Source organism: Hyperolius riggenbachi, chromosome 11 (genome assembly GCF_040937935.1).
Source record: "Hyperolius riggenbachi isolate aHypRig1 chromosome 11, aHypRig1.pri, whole genome shotgun sequence".
NCBI lineage: Eukaryota > Metazoa > Chordata > Amphibia > Anura > Hyperoliidae > Hyperolius > Hyperolius riggenbachi.
Window position 1 is genome coordinate 254,807,225 of NC_090656.1, and position 18,423 is coordinate 254,825,647.

At 47.8% G+C, this 18,423-nt stretch overlaps 1 protein-coding gene across 8 annotated transcripts in view; it reads left to right on the forward strand.

Moving 5' to 3' along the window:
* PHF21A (PHD finger protein 21A) overlaps window positions 1-18,423 on the forward strand; it is a 253,630-nt gene that overhangs the window by 201,950 nt on the left and 33,257 nt on the right. For 4 of the 8 annotated variants that reach the window (XM_068260848.1, XM_068260845.1, XM_068260846.1 and 1 more), the window contains exon 13: window positions 12,035-12,192. In XM_068260848.1, coding sequence (XP_068116949.1) covers window positions 12,035-12,192 — 158 coding nt within the window. Of the gene's footprint in view, window positions 1-11,949; window positions 11,973-12,034; window positions 12,193-18,423 lie in introns of all 8 variants that reach the window. The other 4 variants (XM_068260849.1, XM_068260852.1, XM_068260850.1 and 1 more) reach the window with 1 other exon arrangement.

Consider the following 18,423-nt stretch of genomic DNA (forward strand, 5'->3'; position numbering starts at 1 on the left):
CTGTGCTGCCATCATGTCACTAACACTCACACCTACACTACCACAACACACAACTCCTCCTGAGTGATGTTTCTGACTGAATGTGTGAGACTGTGCTGCCATCATGTCACTAACACTCACACCTACACTACTACAACACACAACTCCTCCTGAGTGACGCTCCTGACTGAATGTGTGAGACTGTGCTGCCATCATGTCACTAACGCTCACACCTACACTACCACAACCCATAACTCCTCCTGAGTGACGTTCCTGACTGAATGTGTGCGACTGTGCTGCCATCATGTCACTAACACTCACACCTACACTACTACAACACACAGCTCCTCCTGAGTGACGCTCCTGACTTAATGTTTGCGACTGTGCTGCCATCATGTCACTAACACTCACACCTACACTACTACAACACACAACTCCTCCTGAGTGATGTTCCTGACTGAATGTGTGAGATTGTGCTGCCATCATGTCACTAACACTCACACCTACACTACTACAACACACAGCTCCTCCTGAATGACGCTCCTGACTGAATGTGTGAGACTGTGCTGCCATCATGTCACTAACGCTCACACCTACACTACCACAACACACAACTCCTCCTGAGTGACGCTCCTGACTGAATGTGTGAGATTGTGCTGCCATCATGTCACTAACACACCTACACTACTACAACACACAACTCCTCCTGAGTGACGCTCCTGACTGAATGTGTGCGACTGTGCTGCCATCATGTCACTAACACTCACACCTACACTACCACAACACACAACTCCTCCTGAGTGACACTCCTGACTGAATGTGTGAGATTGTGCTGCCATCATGTCACTAACACTCACACCTACACTACTACAACACACAACTCCTCCTGAGTGACGCTCCTGACTGAATGTGTGAGACTGTGCTGCCATCATGTCACTAACGCTCACACCTACACTACCACAACACACAACTCCTCCTGAGTGACGCTCCTGACTGAATGTGTGAGATTGTGCTGCCATCATGTCACTAACACTCACACCTACACTACTACAACACACAGCTCCTCCTGAGTGACGCTCCTGACTGAATGTGTGAGACTGTGCTGCCATCATGTCACTAATGCTCACACCTACACTACCACAACACACAACTCCTCCTGAGTGACGCTCCTGACTGAATGTGTGAGATTGTGCTGCCATCATGTCACTAACACACCTACACTACTACAACACACAACTCCTCCTGAGTGACGCTCCTGACTGAATGTGTGCGACTGTGCTGCCATCATGTCACTAACGCTCACACCTACACTACTACAACACACAACTCCTCCTGAGTGACGCTCCTGACTGAATGTGTGCGACTGTGCTGCCATCATGTCACTAACACTCACACCTACACTACCACAACACACAACTCCTCCTGAGTGACACTCCTGACTGAATGTGTGAGATTGTGCTGCCAGTATGTCACTAACACTCACACCTACACTACTACAACACATCCTCCTGAGTGACATTCCTGACTGAATGTGTGCGACTGTGCTGCCATCATGTCACTAACACTCACACCTACACTACTACAACACACAACTCCTCCTGAGTGACGCTCCTGACTGAATGTCTGCGACTGTGCTGCCATCATGTCACTAACACTCACACCTACACCACTACAACCCACAACTCCTCCTGAGTGACGTTCCTGACTGAATGTGTGAGACTGTGCTGCCAGTATGTCACTAACACTCACACCTACACTACTACATGCACAACTCCTCCTGAGTGACGTTCCTGACTGAATGTGTGCGACTGTGCTGCCAGTATGTCACTAACACTCACACCTACACTACTACAACACACAACTCCTGAGTGACATTCCTGACTGAATGTGTGCGACTGTGCTGCCAGTATGTCACTAACACTCACACCTACACTACTACAACACACAACTCCTGAGTGACATTCCTGACTGAATGTGTGCGATTGTGCTGCTATCATGTCACTAACACTCACACCTACACTACTACAACACACAACTCTTACTGAGTGACATTCCTGACTGAATGTGTGAGACTGCTGCCATCATGTCACTAACACTCACACCTACACTAATACAACACACAACTCTTACTGAGTGACATTCCTGACTGAATGTGTGAGACTGTGCTGCCATTATGTCACTAACACTCACACCTACACTACTGCAACACACAACTCCTCCTGAGTGATGTTTCTGACTGAATGTGTGAGACTGTGCTGCCATCATGTCACCTCACACCTACACTACCACAACACACAACTCCTCCTGAGTGATGTTCCTGACTGAATGTGTGAGATTGTGCTGCTATCATGTCACTAACACTCACACCTACACTACTACAACACACAACTCCTCCTGAGTGACGTTCCTGACTGAATGTGTGCGACTGTGCTGCCATTATATCACTAACGCTCACACCTACACTACTACAACACACAGCTCCTCCTGAGTGACGTTCCTGACTGAATGTGTGCGACTGTGCTGCCATTATATCACTAACGCTCACACCTACACTACTACAACACACAGCTCCTCCTGAGTGATGTTCCTGACTGAATGTGTGCGACTGTGCTGCCATCATGTCACTAACACTCACACCTACACTACTACAACACACAGCTCCTCCTGAGTGACGTTCCTGACTGAATGTGTGCGACTGTGCTGCCATTATATCACTAACGCTCACACCTACACTACTACAACACACAGCTCTTCCTGAGTGACGTTCCTGACTGAATGTGTGCGACTGTGCTGCCATTATATCACTAACGCTCACACCTACACTACTACAACACACAGCTCCTCCTGAGTGATGTTCCTGACTGAATGTGTGCGACTGTGCTGCCATCATGTCACTAACACTCACACCTACACTACTACAACACACAGCTCCTCCTGAATGACGCTCCTGACTGAATGTGTGCGACTGTGCTGCCATCATGTCACTAACACTCACACCTACACTACTACAACACACAACTCCTCCTGAGTGACATTCCTGACTGAATGTGTGCGACTGTGCTGCCATCATGTCACTAACACTCACACCTACACTACCACAACACACAACTCCTCCTGAGTGACATTCCTGACTGAATGTGTGCGACTGTGCTGCCATCATGTCACTAACACTCACACCTACACTACTACAACACACAACTCTTACTGAGTGACATTCCTGACTGAATGTGTGCGACTCTGCTGCCGTTATGTCACTAACACTCACACCTACACTACCACAACCCACAACTCCTCCTGAGTGATGTTCCTGACTGAATGTGTGCGACTGTGCTGCCATCATGTCACTAACACTCACACCTACACTACTACATGCACAACTCCTCCTGAGTGACGTTCCTGACTGAATGTGTGAGACTGTGCTGCCATTATGTCACTAACACACCTACACTACTACAACACACAACTCTTACTGAGTGATGTTCCTGACTGAATGTGTGAGACTGTGCTGCCATTATGTCACTAACACTCACACCTACACTACCACAACACACAACTCCTCCTGAGTGATGTTCCTGACTGAATGTGTGCGACTCTGCTTTGAAATTGATGGAACCTTTGTAATGGAGGGAACCTCAACGCTGGTGAAAGGATTAAAAGGAACCTGAGTTGTGAGACCTATGGAAGCTGCCATATTTATATCCTTTTAAACAATGCTAGTTGCCTGGCAGCCTTGCTGATCTTTCTGGTCAGTGGGGTCTAAATCGCACAGCTGAAACAATCATGCAGCTAATCTTGTCAGATTTGTCTTAGACACCTGATCTGCTGCATGCTTGTTCAGGGTCTGTGGCTAAAAGTATCAGAGGCAGAGGGTCAGCAGGGCAACCAGGCAATGTGGCTGGATAGTGTACTGGTTAAGGGCTCTGCCTTTGACGTGGGAGACCAGGGTTTGAATCCTGGCTAGGGTCAGTACCTATTCAGTAAGGAGTTCAAGGCAAGACTCCCTAACACTGCAGGGCGGCCTCTTGAGCGCCTCCCAGTGGCTACAGCTCTTGAGCGCTTTGAGTCCAACAGGAGAAAAGTGCTATATAAATGTTCAGATTATTATTATTATTATTATGTGGATTGTTTAAAAGGAAATAAACATGTCAGCCTCCATATCCTGCTCACCTTGGTTCCCTTTAAGTACAGAATACTTTTGCATGCAAATTTACTCCCATTTGTGCAATTGGAATACAACATGCAACCTACGTTTATATACTCTCATATTAGAAGCCTCACATATAAGCCGAGGTACCTACTTTTCCCTCAGAAACCAGGAAAAGGTTTATTATTATTCTTTAGTATTTATATAGCGCCGACATATTACGCAGCGCTGTACAGAGTATATTGTCTTATCACTAACTAACTGTTCCTCAGAGGAGCTCACAATCTAATCCCCACCATAGTCCTATGTCTGTGTATATATCGTGTAGTGAACAGTGGATTGCAAAAGTATTCGGCCCCCTTGAAGTTTTCCACATTTTGTCACATTACTGCCACAAACATGCATCAATTATATTGGAATTCCATGTGATGGACCAATACAAAGTGGTGTACACATGAGAAGTGGAATGAAAATCATACATGATTCCAAACATTTTTTACAAATAAATAACTGCAAAGTGGGGTGTGCGTAATTATTCAGCCCCCTGAGTCAATTCTTTGTAGAACCACCTTTTGCTGCAATTACAGCTGCCAGTCTTTTAGGGTATGTCTCTACCAGCTTTGCACATCTAGAGACTGAAATCCTTGCCCATTCTTCTTTGCAAAACACCTCCAGCTCAGTCAGATTAGATGGACAGCGTTTGTGAACAGCAGTTTTCAGATCTTGCTACAGATTCTCAATTGGATTTAGATCTGGACTTTGACTGGGCCATTCTAACACATAGATATGTTTTGTTTTAAACCATTCCATTGTTGCCCTGGCTTTATGTTTAGGGTCATTGTCCTGCTGAAAGGTGAACCTCCGCCCCAGTCTCAAGTCTTTTGCAGACTCCCTGTATTTGGCTCCATCCATCTTCCCATCAACTCTGACCAGCTTCCCTGTCCCTGCTGAAGAGATGCACCCCCCGGGCATGATACTGCCACCACCATATTTGACAGTGGGGATGGTGTGTTCAGAGTGATGTGCAGTGTTAGTTTCTGCCACACATAGCGTCTTGCATTTTGGACAAAAAGTTCCATTTTGGTCTCATCTGACCAGAGCTCCTTCTTCCACATGGTTGCTGTGTCCCCCACATGGCTTGTGGCAAACTGCAAACGGGACTTCTTATGCTTATCTGTTAACAATGGCTTTCTTCTTGCCACTTTTCCATAAAGGCCAATTTTGTGCAGTGCATGACTAATAGTTGTCCTATGGACAGATTCCCCCACCTGAGCTGTAGATCTCTGCAGCTCGTCCAGAGTCACCATGGGCCTCTTGACTGCATTTCTGATAAGGGCTCTCCTTGTTCGGCCTGTGAGTTTAGGTGGACGGCCTTGTCTTGGTAGGTGTACAGTTGTGCCATACTCCTTCCATTTCTGAATGATCGCTTGAACAGTGCTCTGTGGGATGTTCAAGGCTTTGGAAATCTTTTTGTAACCTAAGCCTGCTTTAAGTTTCTCAATAACTTTATCCCTAACCTGTCTGTTGTGTTCTTTGGACTTCATGGTGTTGTTGCTCCCAATATTCTCTTAGACAACCTCTGAGTCCGTCACAGACTAGCTGTATTTGTACTGACATTACACACAGGTGCACCCTATTTAGTCATTAGCACTCGTCAGGCAATGTCTATGGACAACTGACTGCACTCAGACCAAAGGGGGCTGAATATTTACGCACAACCCACTTTGCAGTTATTGATTTGTAAAAAAATGTTTGGAATCATGAATGATTTTTGTTCCACTTCTCACATGTACACCACTTTGTATTGGTCTTTCATATGGAATTCCAATAAAATTAATTCATGTTTGTGGCAGTAATGTGACAAAATGTGGAAAAATTCAAGGGAGCCGAATACTTTTGCAAGCCACTGTATGTATCGTAGGCCTTCTCAAAGGACTAGAGGACATGATCTGCGCATGGAGGAAAAATGTTTTAGCCATTTATTTAGGAAAGGGTTCTTTACAGTAAGAGTGATTAAGATGTGGAATGCATTGCCACAGGAAGTCGTTATGGCAAACTCTATACCTGCATTTAAAGGGGGCTTAGATGCTTTCCTTGCGTTGAAAGACATCCATGGCTACAATTACTAGGTAATGCCTAATGATGTTGATCCAGGGATTTTATCTGATTGCCATCTGGAGTCGGGAAGGAATTTTTCCCTTTAGGGGCTAATTGGACCATGCCTTGTAAGGGTTTTTTCGCCTTCCTCTGGATCAACAGGGATGTGTGAGGGAGCAGGCTGGTGTTGTACTTTATACTGGTTGAACTCGATGGACGTATGTCTTTTTTCAACCAAAATAACTATGTAACTATGTAACTATGTAGTCTAGGGCCAATTTTAGGGGGAAGCCAATTAACTTATCTGTATGTTTTTGGGATGGGGAGGAAACCGGAGTGCCCAGAGGAAACCCACACAGACATGGGGAGAACATACAAACTCCTTGCAGATGTTGACCTGGCTGGGATTAGAACCAGGGACCCAGCACTGCAAGGCGAGAGCACTAACCACTACACCACCATGCTGGCCTAACTCGTATATAAGCCCCCTCCTCTGTATAGCCTCCTCCACAGTAACCATATGTGCCCCCAGTACAAGTCAGCCCCCTCCTCATAGCCAGATGTGCCCAAGGATGATACAGGTGTGTCTCAAGACGCCACTAGATGGTGTCATAGATGTGAGACAGCAATTGCCACACAGGAAGAATCCCTGATCATTGCACCACTGACACGTTGCTTGCACGCTCCGCTCCACAAGCCAGGGGACACAGGTAGTCCTGAGCAGCGCACTCTGCACACCATGTTGTGGGGGATGGGGCCACGGACACAGCAGGGAGGGAGCTGGTAAGAGCAGGATCACTAGTGCACGATCCTTACATTCCTCTGCCAGTAACATAACCTGCTCCACCATCCGTTCTGCTCCACTGACTCACATATAAGCCGAGGGGGCAACTTTTCACCACATTTTTTGTGCTGAAAAAATTAGGCTTATACGCGAGTATATAAGGTAGTTGCTTTTATCTCTACTAGCATTCCATCTGGTTGTGAGTGCAGAGGCTTGACCCTTTTTAGGACCGGAGGGTGACCCCCGTATGGACCAGAGCCATCCTTCCCTTTTGTACGGAGTGATTACTGTGATTGGTTAACAACACAAGGTCAATAGGGGGGAGAGCAACGAGACTGTGGTGTGAGTAGCTGAAGTCTACTTCCTGGCACGTAAGCACAGCTCATCAGCACGCCAGTCTTAGAAGTTAAATGCAACGCACTTTTATTGTGTAATCAGCCACATGAAGTTCCTGAGAATTGTTTCGGGGGCCTCACAGGGTCCTCCTTTCTCAAGGCATGTGGTTAATATTCTAACCACACGTGGGTGTGTGGCGGTAACAGCGAGCAATATCAAGATGAGCTACAAATGCAACAAAAAAACCCCGGCGCTGTCCCCTTAATATCATGTGTGTCCCCCCTCTCCGTGCCCAGTACACTAACTTTACCTGTCCGTGTCAGTCACTGGCTCCAGGCTCTGTCCACAATCCGCCCCACGTGATTGCCAGAGTAACATGGGCAGGTGTGATGTCGCACGCACCCACAGATACGTCGGCAACCACATGGGGCGCGTGTATGCGGATTGTGGACAGAGCCCGGAGCCAGCGGCGGACAGGTAATGTATAGTGCACTGGGTGTGTGGGCAGCCAACAGATCTCTCTCTAATCCGATTCGATCAGAAAGAGATTTGTCTGTTAGTCGATTCTGCCAATCATCGCTAAATGTATGACTTTCTTAAAGGGAACCTAAACTGAGAAGGATATGGATTTTTCCTTTTAAAATAATACCAGTTGCCTGAATCGCCTGCTTATCCTGTGTCTCTAATACTTTTAGCCACAGCCCCTGAACAAGCATGCATGTCAGGTGCTCTGACTGAGGTCAGACTGGATTAGCTGCATGCTTGTTTCAGGTGTGTGATTCAGCCACTATTGCAGCCACAGAGATCAGCTGGACCGCCAGGCAACTGGGTGTTGTTTAACAGGAAACATCCATATCACTCTCAGTTAAGGTTCCCTTTAAGGGGTGCTCTTCCCTCATTGCTTATCACGCACTCCTCAGTCTCTGTTTTGTGATCTCATTATTTACCCTGAAAATGTACAAAGAACAGCCTTTGCTACCCTTAAAGAGGAACTGTAACGACAAAACGGCCCCTGGGGGGTACTCACCTCGGGTGGGGGAAGCCTCAGGATCCTAATGAGGCTTCCCACGCCGTCCTGCGTCCCTCGGGGGTCTCGCTGTAGCCCTCCGTACAGCTGTGACGCAATATTTACCTTCCTGGCTCCTGCGCAGGCGCTCTGATGCCTCTCGGCGCCGAAGTAGGCGGAAATACCCGATCACCGTCGGGTCTGCTCTACTGCGCAGGCGCAAGTTTCCGGCGCCTGCGCAGTAGAGCGGACCCGACGGAGATCGGGTATTTCCGTCTATTTCCGTGCAGAAAGTCGCCACAGCGCCCCCGCTGGAGCCAGCAAAGGTAAATATTGAACTGACAGTCGGCACAGTCGCCGGCTGTTCGGAGGGCTGCGGCGAGACCCCCGTGGGACAGAGGACGGCGTGGGAAGCCTCATTAGGATCCGGAGGCTTCCCCCACCCGAGGTGAGTACCCCCCAGGGGATCTTTTTCATGTTACAGAGTCTCTTTAAGGAGATGACTTCTTGTATTTAGCCTTGAAAAATTGCACAGATCGCTGGCTCGTCAGCCTAGGGCGCTATTTTTTTGGCAGGGCTTTGTTGTGGTATAAATTGCCACCAAGGTGCTGCATGAAGGTGGAGTTTAACCACTTCACCCCAAGGCGGTTTTTACCTTAACGGACGAGTGATTTTCACCTTTCAGTGTTCATCCCTTTAATTTGCCAATAGCTTAATCACTACTAATCACGATGAAATGATCTTTATCTTATTTTTTTCACCACCAATTGGGCTTTTTGGGGTTGATATTTGTTTTCAGTAATTACTTCATTTTTTATGCATTTTAAAGGGAAATACAAGGAAAAAATGAAAAAATACACTATTTCTCCAATTTCATCCCCTATAGTTTTAATATAAACACTGCTACTGTACATAAAACCCACACATTTTATCTGCCTATTTGTCCTGGTTATCACAATATTTTAATTATGTCCCTAGCAAAAAGTTTGGTGACAATATAGTATTTGGAAAGAAAGTGTATTTTTTTTTTTTTTTTCTAATGGTCGTTTTTTTTCCCCCACTATTTTCACGTGCACGCTCGCAGGAACGCACACGCATAGCAGCAGCAGCACCGTCTGACTTATGAAAACGTCTTGGAGCATTTAAGAGGCTCTTGCAGGATGTTTTTATAAGTCAGCTTGTCATTAAGTAGTTAAAGATGTGCTGGTATTTTCCTGTCAACCGGAGTTGATGCATGTTTTATGCAAATTTATACCGCTTGGTCCAATTTCAATCTGCACAACGTTTGCATCAACCTTGAATTCATAGCATCTTTTTGACCACTCTTTTACCTGTCACATTTTATCTTTTTGGAACATCAAGCAATGTACCCACGCTATACAAAAATAGTTTGTCATTCGGTACAGAAAAATCTGTCATTTGTTTCAATCGAGCGACTGATATTGGGCATTTTGCCCAGTCCAATCGGCGGATCAACTCAAGGTATTTGTTGGGCTGATATTGTGCAGTTGGCCAGGTGTGTACAGTGTCGTTTAAACGACCTTGTTCTACAGCATACACGCACGTCGTGTGAAATGTTACTTTCACCTTCTCTGACAGTATTCAAACATAGTTATTTGGAATATCCATGTGAGTGGACAATGTCGTTTGAAAGACTTGTCGTTTGTTTTTGCCAAGGTCAGTGTTCTCCCCAGGCTCTTTTAGCTGGGTGCTCCACCCGGCTAGTTTTGATCAGCACCCGGCTGTCATCTGCTCACCTCCTCCTATGCTGTTAGCAAAGTTGTGCAGAGAAGCACCAGCCCTGAATTCTCTCATCTTGCCCCACCCGGCTGCTTTTTCATGCCACCCGGCTGGAAAAAAAATTCTCAGGAGAACACTGAAGGTCATGCCCTTTGTGAGCGTTTTTCGTTTATTTGCAGCGATTTTAATCTAGCGTGTGTACGAACCTTGATACACCGTCTTTCTCTGGTTCTGGTCGATTACCGCTCCTACCAAAAAAGGTCAATTTTTGGGGGGGCTTTCTTATGGAACCAATCACACAATATGATAAATAGCAGTATCACTCTTTATTGTTGAATCTTCCTTGGTTTGGGTAAAAATTGTGGATTTTATGCATACTGTGTGCCTCTGAGGAAGCGGCTTGTGGCCGTGAAACGCGTCAGGCTGGTTTTCTGCTTTGTGTACCTGATTTCAAATCCACAATTTGTATCCAGAGCAAGGAAGATTCAAGAATTAAGCGTGATACTGCTATTTGCCACATAGTGTGCTTGGTTCCCAAACTTTTTTTTTGGGGGTAGAACATTTTGAGGGGGTGGGGCCTACATTTTGTATTTTATTGGAGGATTGTCTGGATTACTCCTCCTGCCAGTTGCGTTGCTGTCAGTTTCTCAGAGTCTCGGCTGATCCAGCAGTCTCCAGCTGTCAGGTGGTAGATGAGTGTCAAGAGTTGACCGATACAGTGAGCTGTGTGTGTCCCAATCTGTGTGTGATTGGCTGTTGCTCCCGACCCCTCCCCCCCTCTCTTCCCCTGAACAATGCTTCTCTCATCAGCTTTCCCATGTATGTAAATCTGAGCTGTGTCCCCCGATCTGCGTGTGATTGGCTGTTGCTCCCCCCCCTGCACACTACTTCTCTCATTATCTTTCCCATGTATGTGAATCTGAGCTGTGTGTCCCCTGCTCTGCGTGTGATTGGCTGTGGCATCCCCCCTTGCACACTGCTTCTCTCATCAGCTTTTCCGTGTATGTGAATCTGAGCTGTGTCCCCTGCTCTGCGTGTGATTGGCTGTTGCTTCCCCCCCTGCACACTACTTCTCTCATCAGCTTTCCCGTGTATGTGTATCTGAGCTGTGTGTCCCCTGATCTGCGTGTGATTGGCTGTTGCTTCCCCCCCCCCCCCCCCCTCACACTACTTCTCTCATCAGCTTTCCCGTGTATGTGAATCTGAGCTGTGTGTCCCCTGATCTGCGTGTGATTGGCTGTTGCTTCCCCCCCCCCCCCCCCCCGCACACTGCTTCTCTCATCAGCTTTCCCGTGTATGTGAATCTGAGATGTGTGTCCCCTGATCTGCGTGTGATTGGCTTTTGCTCCCCCCCCCCCCCCCTGCACACTACTTCTCTCATCAGCTTTCCCGTGTATGTGTATCTGAGCTGTGTCCCCCGATCGGTGTGTGATTGGCTGTTGCTCCCCCCCCTGCACACTACTTCTCTCTCCTCCGCTTTCCCGTGTCTGTGAATCTGAGCTGTGTGTCCCCTGCTCTGCGTGTGATTGGCTGTGGCTTCCCCCCCCTGCACACTACTTCTCTCTCCTCCGCTTTCCCGTGTCTGTGAATCTGAGCTGTGTGTCCCCTGCTCTGCGTGTGATTGGCTGTTGCTTCCCCCCCCCCCCCTGCACACTACTTCTCTCTCCTCCGCTTTCCCGTGTCTGTGAATCTGAGCTGTGTGTCCCCTGATCTGCGTGTGATTGGCTGTTGCTTCCCCCCCTGCACACTACTTCTCTCTCCTCCGCTTTCCCGTGTCTGTGTGTAACAACTGCTGTCCTTCTCACCAATGCCTTACTGTATTGATTTTCTTCACCTGCTGCCTAATTTCCTTTTCCATGCTAGCCAATGAGGAACACTGGCCAAAGGTATGTAAATCCCCCCATTTTGTTTTTTGTTTTTCCTTTCTTTTGTGTTTATTAACCTATAGGTCGTCCTCCCAAATACAGCACGGTCCTGAGTGCCCCGCCACCCACCTCCCCTCCTTCCAGTCATCCTGCTCCCCCTGAACGCGAAAAGATCCAGATCACATGTAGTTTACCTGCAAGTGTTCTGCCTGTGTCCCTGCCTAATCCTTATTCCACAGACGTAAGTAACTGCGTATCCGGAAGGGGGATGTAAGTCCAGGTGGGGGGGGGGGGGGGGGGGATAGGTGTGGCGTGCTGAAAGACCCCACTGCCCTGGTATAGCCGGCAGCAGGACCCCTGGCCAACCCATGGATCCTGGACAGTCTACAATGCTTGCTAATCCAGCTTACTGAATGATGTACCTTTTGTATATTCTTCTGTTTTATAAGCAAAAAATGTATCATTACAAAGTGTATTCAATGAATGATTAACGATGCACAGAGGTATAATCATTCAAGCTATAACTGTTTGTATTGTCATCATCATGGAATTTTGCTGAAACATTTATACAGTACCTTAGAGGAACTGTCGCAAAAATCTTAAACTTTAAAATGCATCCAAATAAGTACGTTTCTTCCTGAGTAAAATGAGCCATAAATGACTTATCTCCTATGTTGCTGTCACTTACTGTAAGTAGTAGAAATCTGACATGACCAACAGGTTTTGGGTTAGTCCATCTCTTCATAGGGGATTCTCAGCATGGTTTGTATTCTTTATAAAGACATTCCCTGAAAAAAATATGTATACAGAGATGCTGACCAGCCTCCCTGCTCACCGTACACTTTTTTTGCCATTTGGACGGAGCAACTGCCATTCACTAAGTGCATTTTGAAAATAAAGAAATCCCTGTGAACCCCCCATGAGGAGATAGGCTAGTCCAAAACCTGTCGGTAATGTCAGATTTCTACTACTTACTGTAAGTGACAGCAACATAGGAGAAAAGTAATTTATGGCTGATTTTACTCTGGAAGAAACGTACTCCTTAACTGTATATGTTTACATGTATTTTAAATTTTAAGATTTTCGCGACCAAGATCCTTTAAAACTGCCCCTCACATTTTCCTCCCTCTTCAGTGTTGGGATCACAACAGTAAAATAACCTAAAGGGGAACTCCAGTGAACATTTTAGTGTTGGCAGGTGATGTAGCTGCTGCATGGTTTTTGGCAGTTGGAAACAGCTGTAACAGATATTTCCCACAATGCAACAAGGTTCACAGACAGGAAACTGCCAAAAAAGTACATACTTTTTCTTGTGGGAGGGGTTTCACCACAATATCAGTCATACAGCGCCCCCTGATGGTCTGTTTGTGAAAAGAAATAGATTTCTCATGTAAAAGGGGGTATCAGCTACTGATTGGGATAAAGTTCCATTTTTGGTCAGAGTTTCTCTTTAAAAAACATAAGAGGTCCTAAATACCAGAACGTCAGACTGCTTCTGCATTGGCACACTCCCTACAAAGGTGAAGATGTAGTAATGTACCCATACATCTAGCAATGTATGGACAGATCGACCAAGATCGAATCTGAGAGATTTATTAGCTTCTCATACCCCGCAGGCCGATTCCCGGGCAATTTTCTCATGAAGTCTCTCGGGAATCGGCCTTGTGGCATTGTCTGGCCGCTTTCACCCCAAATGTTAATGCCCCTACCCTGTCAACATATGGGAGGTGTGGCCAGCCTCAGTTTACCCAGAATGCATCACTCTTCACCTTGAGACAACAAGCAGCAGCAGGAGACCGGGAGCACCTGCTGATGGTTATATGATTGGTGTTATGGTATTTAGGGACTTGTTGAAGGATGGGGGTAAAGATGGGAGGAATAATGTAAAACTGAAGAGGGGCCTTAAAATAAAGAGTGATTTTTTTGCTTTGAAACAATCCTAAGAATGGACTTTCTCCTTTGTGTGCTGCCCTGTCTGCCTCTCTGCTCTCTGCACTCGCATCTGGATGATCTCTCCTGTCTAACACTTATATCATTCTCTCTCGCGCTCTTCTGCAATCGGTTCCTTCTTATCTGATGTTTGTCCTGATGTCTCTTGTCAAGTCCCCTTTTTTCCATAGTGACAATGTGAAGTAGAGACTCTTCTTATAGGGTACCTGAAATAAGTCTAATTAAAATAAACCCATAATTTATCGGCAAATAACCGTTACACACCTCACCGTTAGTTCCTCTCAGAAACTATAGATTTCAATCTATTTCCGATTAGATCTGTTCTCTTCGGGAACCTAAAGGCCTTCTGCACATGCGCCTCTTCCTCTTTGGGCTTGTGCACGTCTGCTCTCAAGAGGCTGATATTACAGGTTCACCAGGCGCTGGCCCGGAAGAGGTTATGGGATAGCACCCCCAAACTACAGTAATAAAACACAACTTTTGTTGAGTGCAGGTGCAGTTAGATACACTATGCCTGCAACATTATGCTACATAAAACTTTTCCATGGGAAATAACTCATATACCATGTGCAGTGGCAGCTGCTAATCAGTGGCTGTTACTGCTGCTGGCACAGTGGCAGCTGCTAATCTGTGGCTGTTACTGCTGCTGGCACAGTGGCAGCTGCTAATCAGTGGCTGTTACTGCTGCTGGCATAGTGGCTGCTGCTAATCAGTGGCTGTTACTGCTGCTGGCATAATGGCGGCTGCTAATCAGTGGCTGTTACTGCTGCTGGCACAGTGGCAGCTGCTAATCAGTGGCTGTTACTGCTGCTGGCATAATGGCGGCTGCCTATCAGTGGCTGTTACTGCTGCTGACATAGTGACGGATGCTTATCAGTGGCTGTTACTGCTGCTGGCACAGTGGCAGCTGCTAATCTGTGGCTGTTACTGCTGCTGGCATAGTGGCAGCTGCTAATCAGTGGCTGTTACTGCTGCTGGCACAGTGGCAGCTGCTAATCAGTGGCTGTTACTGCTGCTGGCATAATGGCGGCTGCCTATCAGTGGCTGTTACTGCTGCTGACATAGTGACGGATGCTTATCAGTGGCTGTTACTGCTGCTGGCACAGTGGCAGCTGCTAATCTGTGGCTGTTACTGCTGCTGGCACAGTGGCAGCTGCTAATCTGTGGCTGTTACTGCTGCTGGCACAGTGGCAACTGCTAATCAGTGGCTGTTACTGCTGCTGGCATAATGGCGGCTGCCTATCAGTGGCTGTTACTGCTGCTGGCACAGTGGCAGCTGCTAATCAGTGGCTGTTACTGCTGCTGGCATAATGGCGGCTGCCTATCAGTGGCTGTTACTGCTGCTGACATAGTGACGGATGCTTATCAGTGGCTGTTACTGCTGCTGGCATAGTGGCAGCTGCTAATCAGTGGCTGTTACTGCTGCTGGCACAGTGGCAGCTGCTAATCTGTGGCTGTTACTGCTGCTGGCACAGTGGAAGCTGCTAATCAGTGGCTGTTACTGCTGCTGACATAGTGACGGATGCTTATCAGTGGCTGTTACTGCTGCTGGCATAATGGCGGCTGCTAATCAGTGGCTGTTACTGCTGCTGGCACAGTGGCAGCTGCTAATCAGTGGCTGTTACTGCTGCTGGCATAATGGCGGCTGCCTATCAGTGGCTGTTACTGCTGCTGACATAGTGACGGATGCTTATCAGTGGCTGTTACTGCTGCTGGCACAGTGGCAGCTGCTAATCTGTGGCTGTTACTGCTGCTGGCATAGTGGCAGCTGCTAATCAGTGGCTGTTACTGCTGCTGGCACAGTGGCAACTGCTAATCAGTGGCTGTTACTGCTGCTGGCATAATGGCGGCTGCCTATCAGTGGCTGTTACTGCTGCTGACATAGTGGCGGATACTTATCAGTGTCTGTTACTGCTGCAGACACAGTGGCAGCTGCTAATCAGTGGCTGTTACTGCTGCTAGCACAGTAATGGCCGTTAATCAGTGGCAGCTGCTAATCAGTGGCTTTTGCTGCTGCTGGCACTGTGAAAGCTGCTAATCAATGTCTATTACTGCTGCTTGCACAGTGGCAGCTGCTAATTAGTGGCTTTTACTGCTGCTGGCACAGGGGCGGCTGCTAATCAGTGCTGTTACTGCTGCTGGCACAGTGGCACCTGCTAATCAGTGGCTGTTACTGCTCCTGGTATAAAGGCAGCTGCTAATCAGTGCTGTTACTGCTGCTGGCACAGTGGCACCTGCTAATCAGTGCTGTTACTGCTGCTGGCACAGTGGCACCTGCTAATCAGTGGCTGTTACTGCTCCTGGTATAAAGGCAGCTGCTGATCAGTGGCTGTTACTGCTGCTGGTATAAAGGCAGCTGCTAATCAGTGGCTGTTACTGCTGCTGTCATAGTGACGGATGCTTATCAGTGGCTGTTACTGCTGCTGGCACAGTGGCAGCTGCTAATCTGTGGCTGTTACTGCTGCTGGCATAGTGGCAGCTGCTAATCAGTGGCTGTTACTGCTGCTGGCACAGTGGCACCTGCTAATCAGTGGCTGTTACTGCTCCTGGTATAAAGGCAGCTGCTAATCAGTGCTGTTACTGCTGCAGACACAGTGGCAGCTGCTAATCAGTGCTGTTACTGCTGCTGGCACAGTGGCACCTGCTAATCAGTGGCTGTTACTGCTGCTGGTATAAAGGCAGCTGCTAATCAGTGCTGTTACTGCTGCTGGCACAGTGGCACCTGCTAATCAGTGCTGTTACTGCTGCTGTCATAGTGACGGATGCTTATCAGTGGCTGTTACTGCTGCTGGCACAGTGGCAGCTGCTAATCTGTGGCTATTACTGCTGCTGGCATAGTGGCAGCTGCTAATCAGTGGCTGTTACTGCTGCTGGCACAGTGGCAACTGCTAATCAGTGGCTGTTACTGCTGCTGGCATAATGGCGGCTGCCTATCAGTGGCTGTTACTGCTGCTGACATAGTGGCGGATACTTATCAGTGTCACTGCTGCAGACACAGTGGCAGCTGCTAATCAGTGCTGTTACTGCTGCTGGCACAGTGGCACCTGCTAATCAGTGGCTGTTACTGCTGCTGGTATAAAGGCAGCTGCTAATCAGTGGCTGTTACTGCTGCTGGTATAAAGGCAGCTGCTAATCAGTGGCTGTTACTGCTGCTGGCATAGTGACGGATGCTTATCAGTGGCTGTTACTGCTGCTGGCACAGTGGCACCTGCTAATCATTGGCTGTTAGTGCTGCTGGCACATAAAGCAGCTTCTTATCAGTGGCTGTTACTGCTGCTGGTACAGTGGCAGCTGCTAATCAGTGGCTGTTAGTGCTGCTGACATAGTGGCAGCTGCTAATCAGTGGCTGTTAGTGCTGCTGGCATAGTGGCGGCTGCTAATCAGTGGCTTAGTGCTGCTGGCATTCTGACGGCTACTAGTCAGTGGCTGTCACTGCTGCTGGCACATTGGCACCTGCTAATCAGTGGATGTTACTGCTGCTGGCGTAGAGGTAGCTGCTAATCAGTGGCCGTTACTGCTGCTGGCACGGTGGCAGCTGCTAATCAGTGGTTGTTACTGCTGCTGAGACAGTGGCAGCTGCTAATCAGTGGTTGTTACTGCTGCTGAGACAGTGGCAGCTGCTAATCAGTGGTTAGCAGCTGCCACTGTCTCAGCAGCAGTAACAATCAGTGGCTGTTACTGCTGCTTGCATAGTGGCAGCTGCTAATCAGTGGCTGTTACTGCTGCTGGCATAGTGGCAGCTGCTAATCAGTGGCTGTTACTGCTGCTGGTATAGTGGCAGCTGCTAATCAGTGGCTGTTGCTGCTGGTGGCATAGTGGCGGCTGCTAATCAGTGGCTGTTACTGCTGCTGGCATAGTGGTTGCTGCTAATCAGTAGCTGTTACTGCTGCTGGCACAGTGGCACCTGTTAATCAGTGGCTGTTACTGCTGCTGGCACAGTGGGGGCTGCTAATCAGTGGCGGCTGCTAATCAGTGGCTGTTGCTACGTACTGTGGACTGCGTACAGTCATAATGAAGGACTCTATTCCCCTGGTGACGGTTTGCAGCAGAGTGTTGTTCACATGTGTTGCTAAGCTTCAGCCCAGCAATGGATTCTGTTGCTATAGAAGAGGGACATTTGCATAGTGCATGCAAGAAGTGGGGGCAACAACGGGAGCGTCACTAGGTGGTTGCAGTAATCCGAACATTTGTATAGCGCTTTTCTCCTGTCGGACTCAAAGCGCTCAAGAGCTGCAGCCACTGGGACGCGCTCAAGAGGCCACCCTGCAGTGTTAGGGAGTATTGCCTTGAACTCCTTACTGAATAGGTACTTGACCTAGCCAGGATTCGAACCCTGGTCTCCCATGTCAAAGGCAGAGCCCTTAACCAGTACACTATCCAGCAGTAGGTGCAGAGACTGCACCAGCTGTCAACATCAGAGGGCCAGGCTAAGGGGGAGTGGAGTAAGTCTTTTGGTTTTTTTTTTTGCGATACTAAGGTACAATAGGAGAGAGAGAGCTCTGCCCATACCCACTTACAGAGA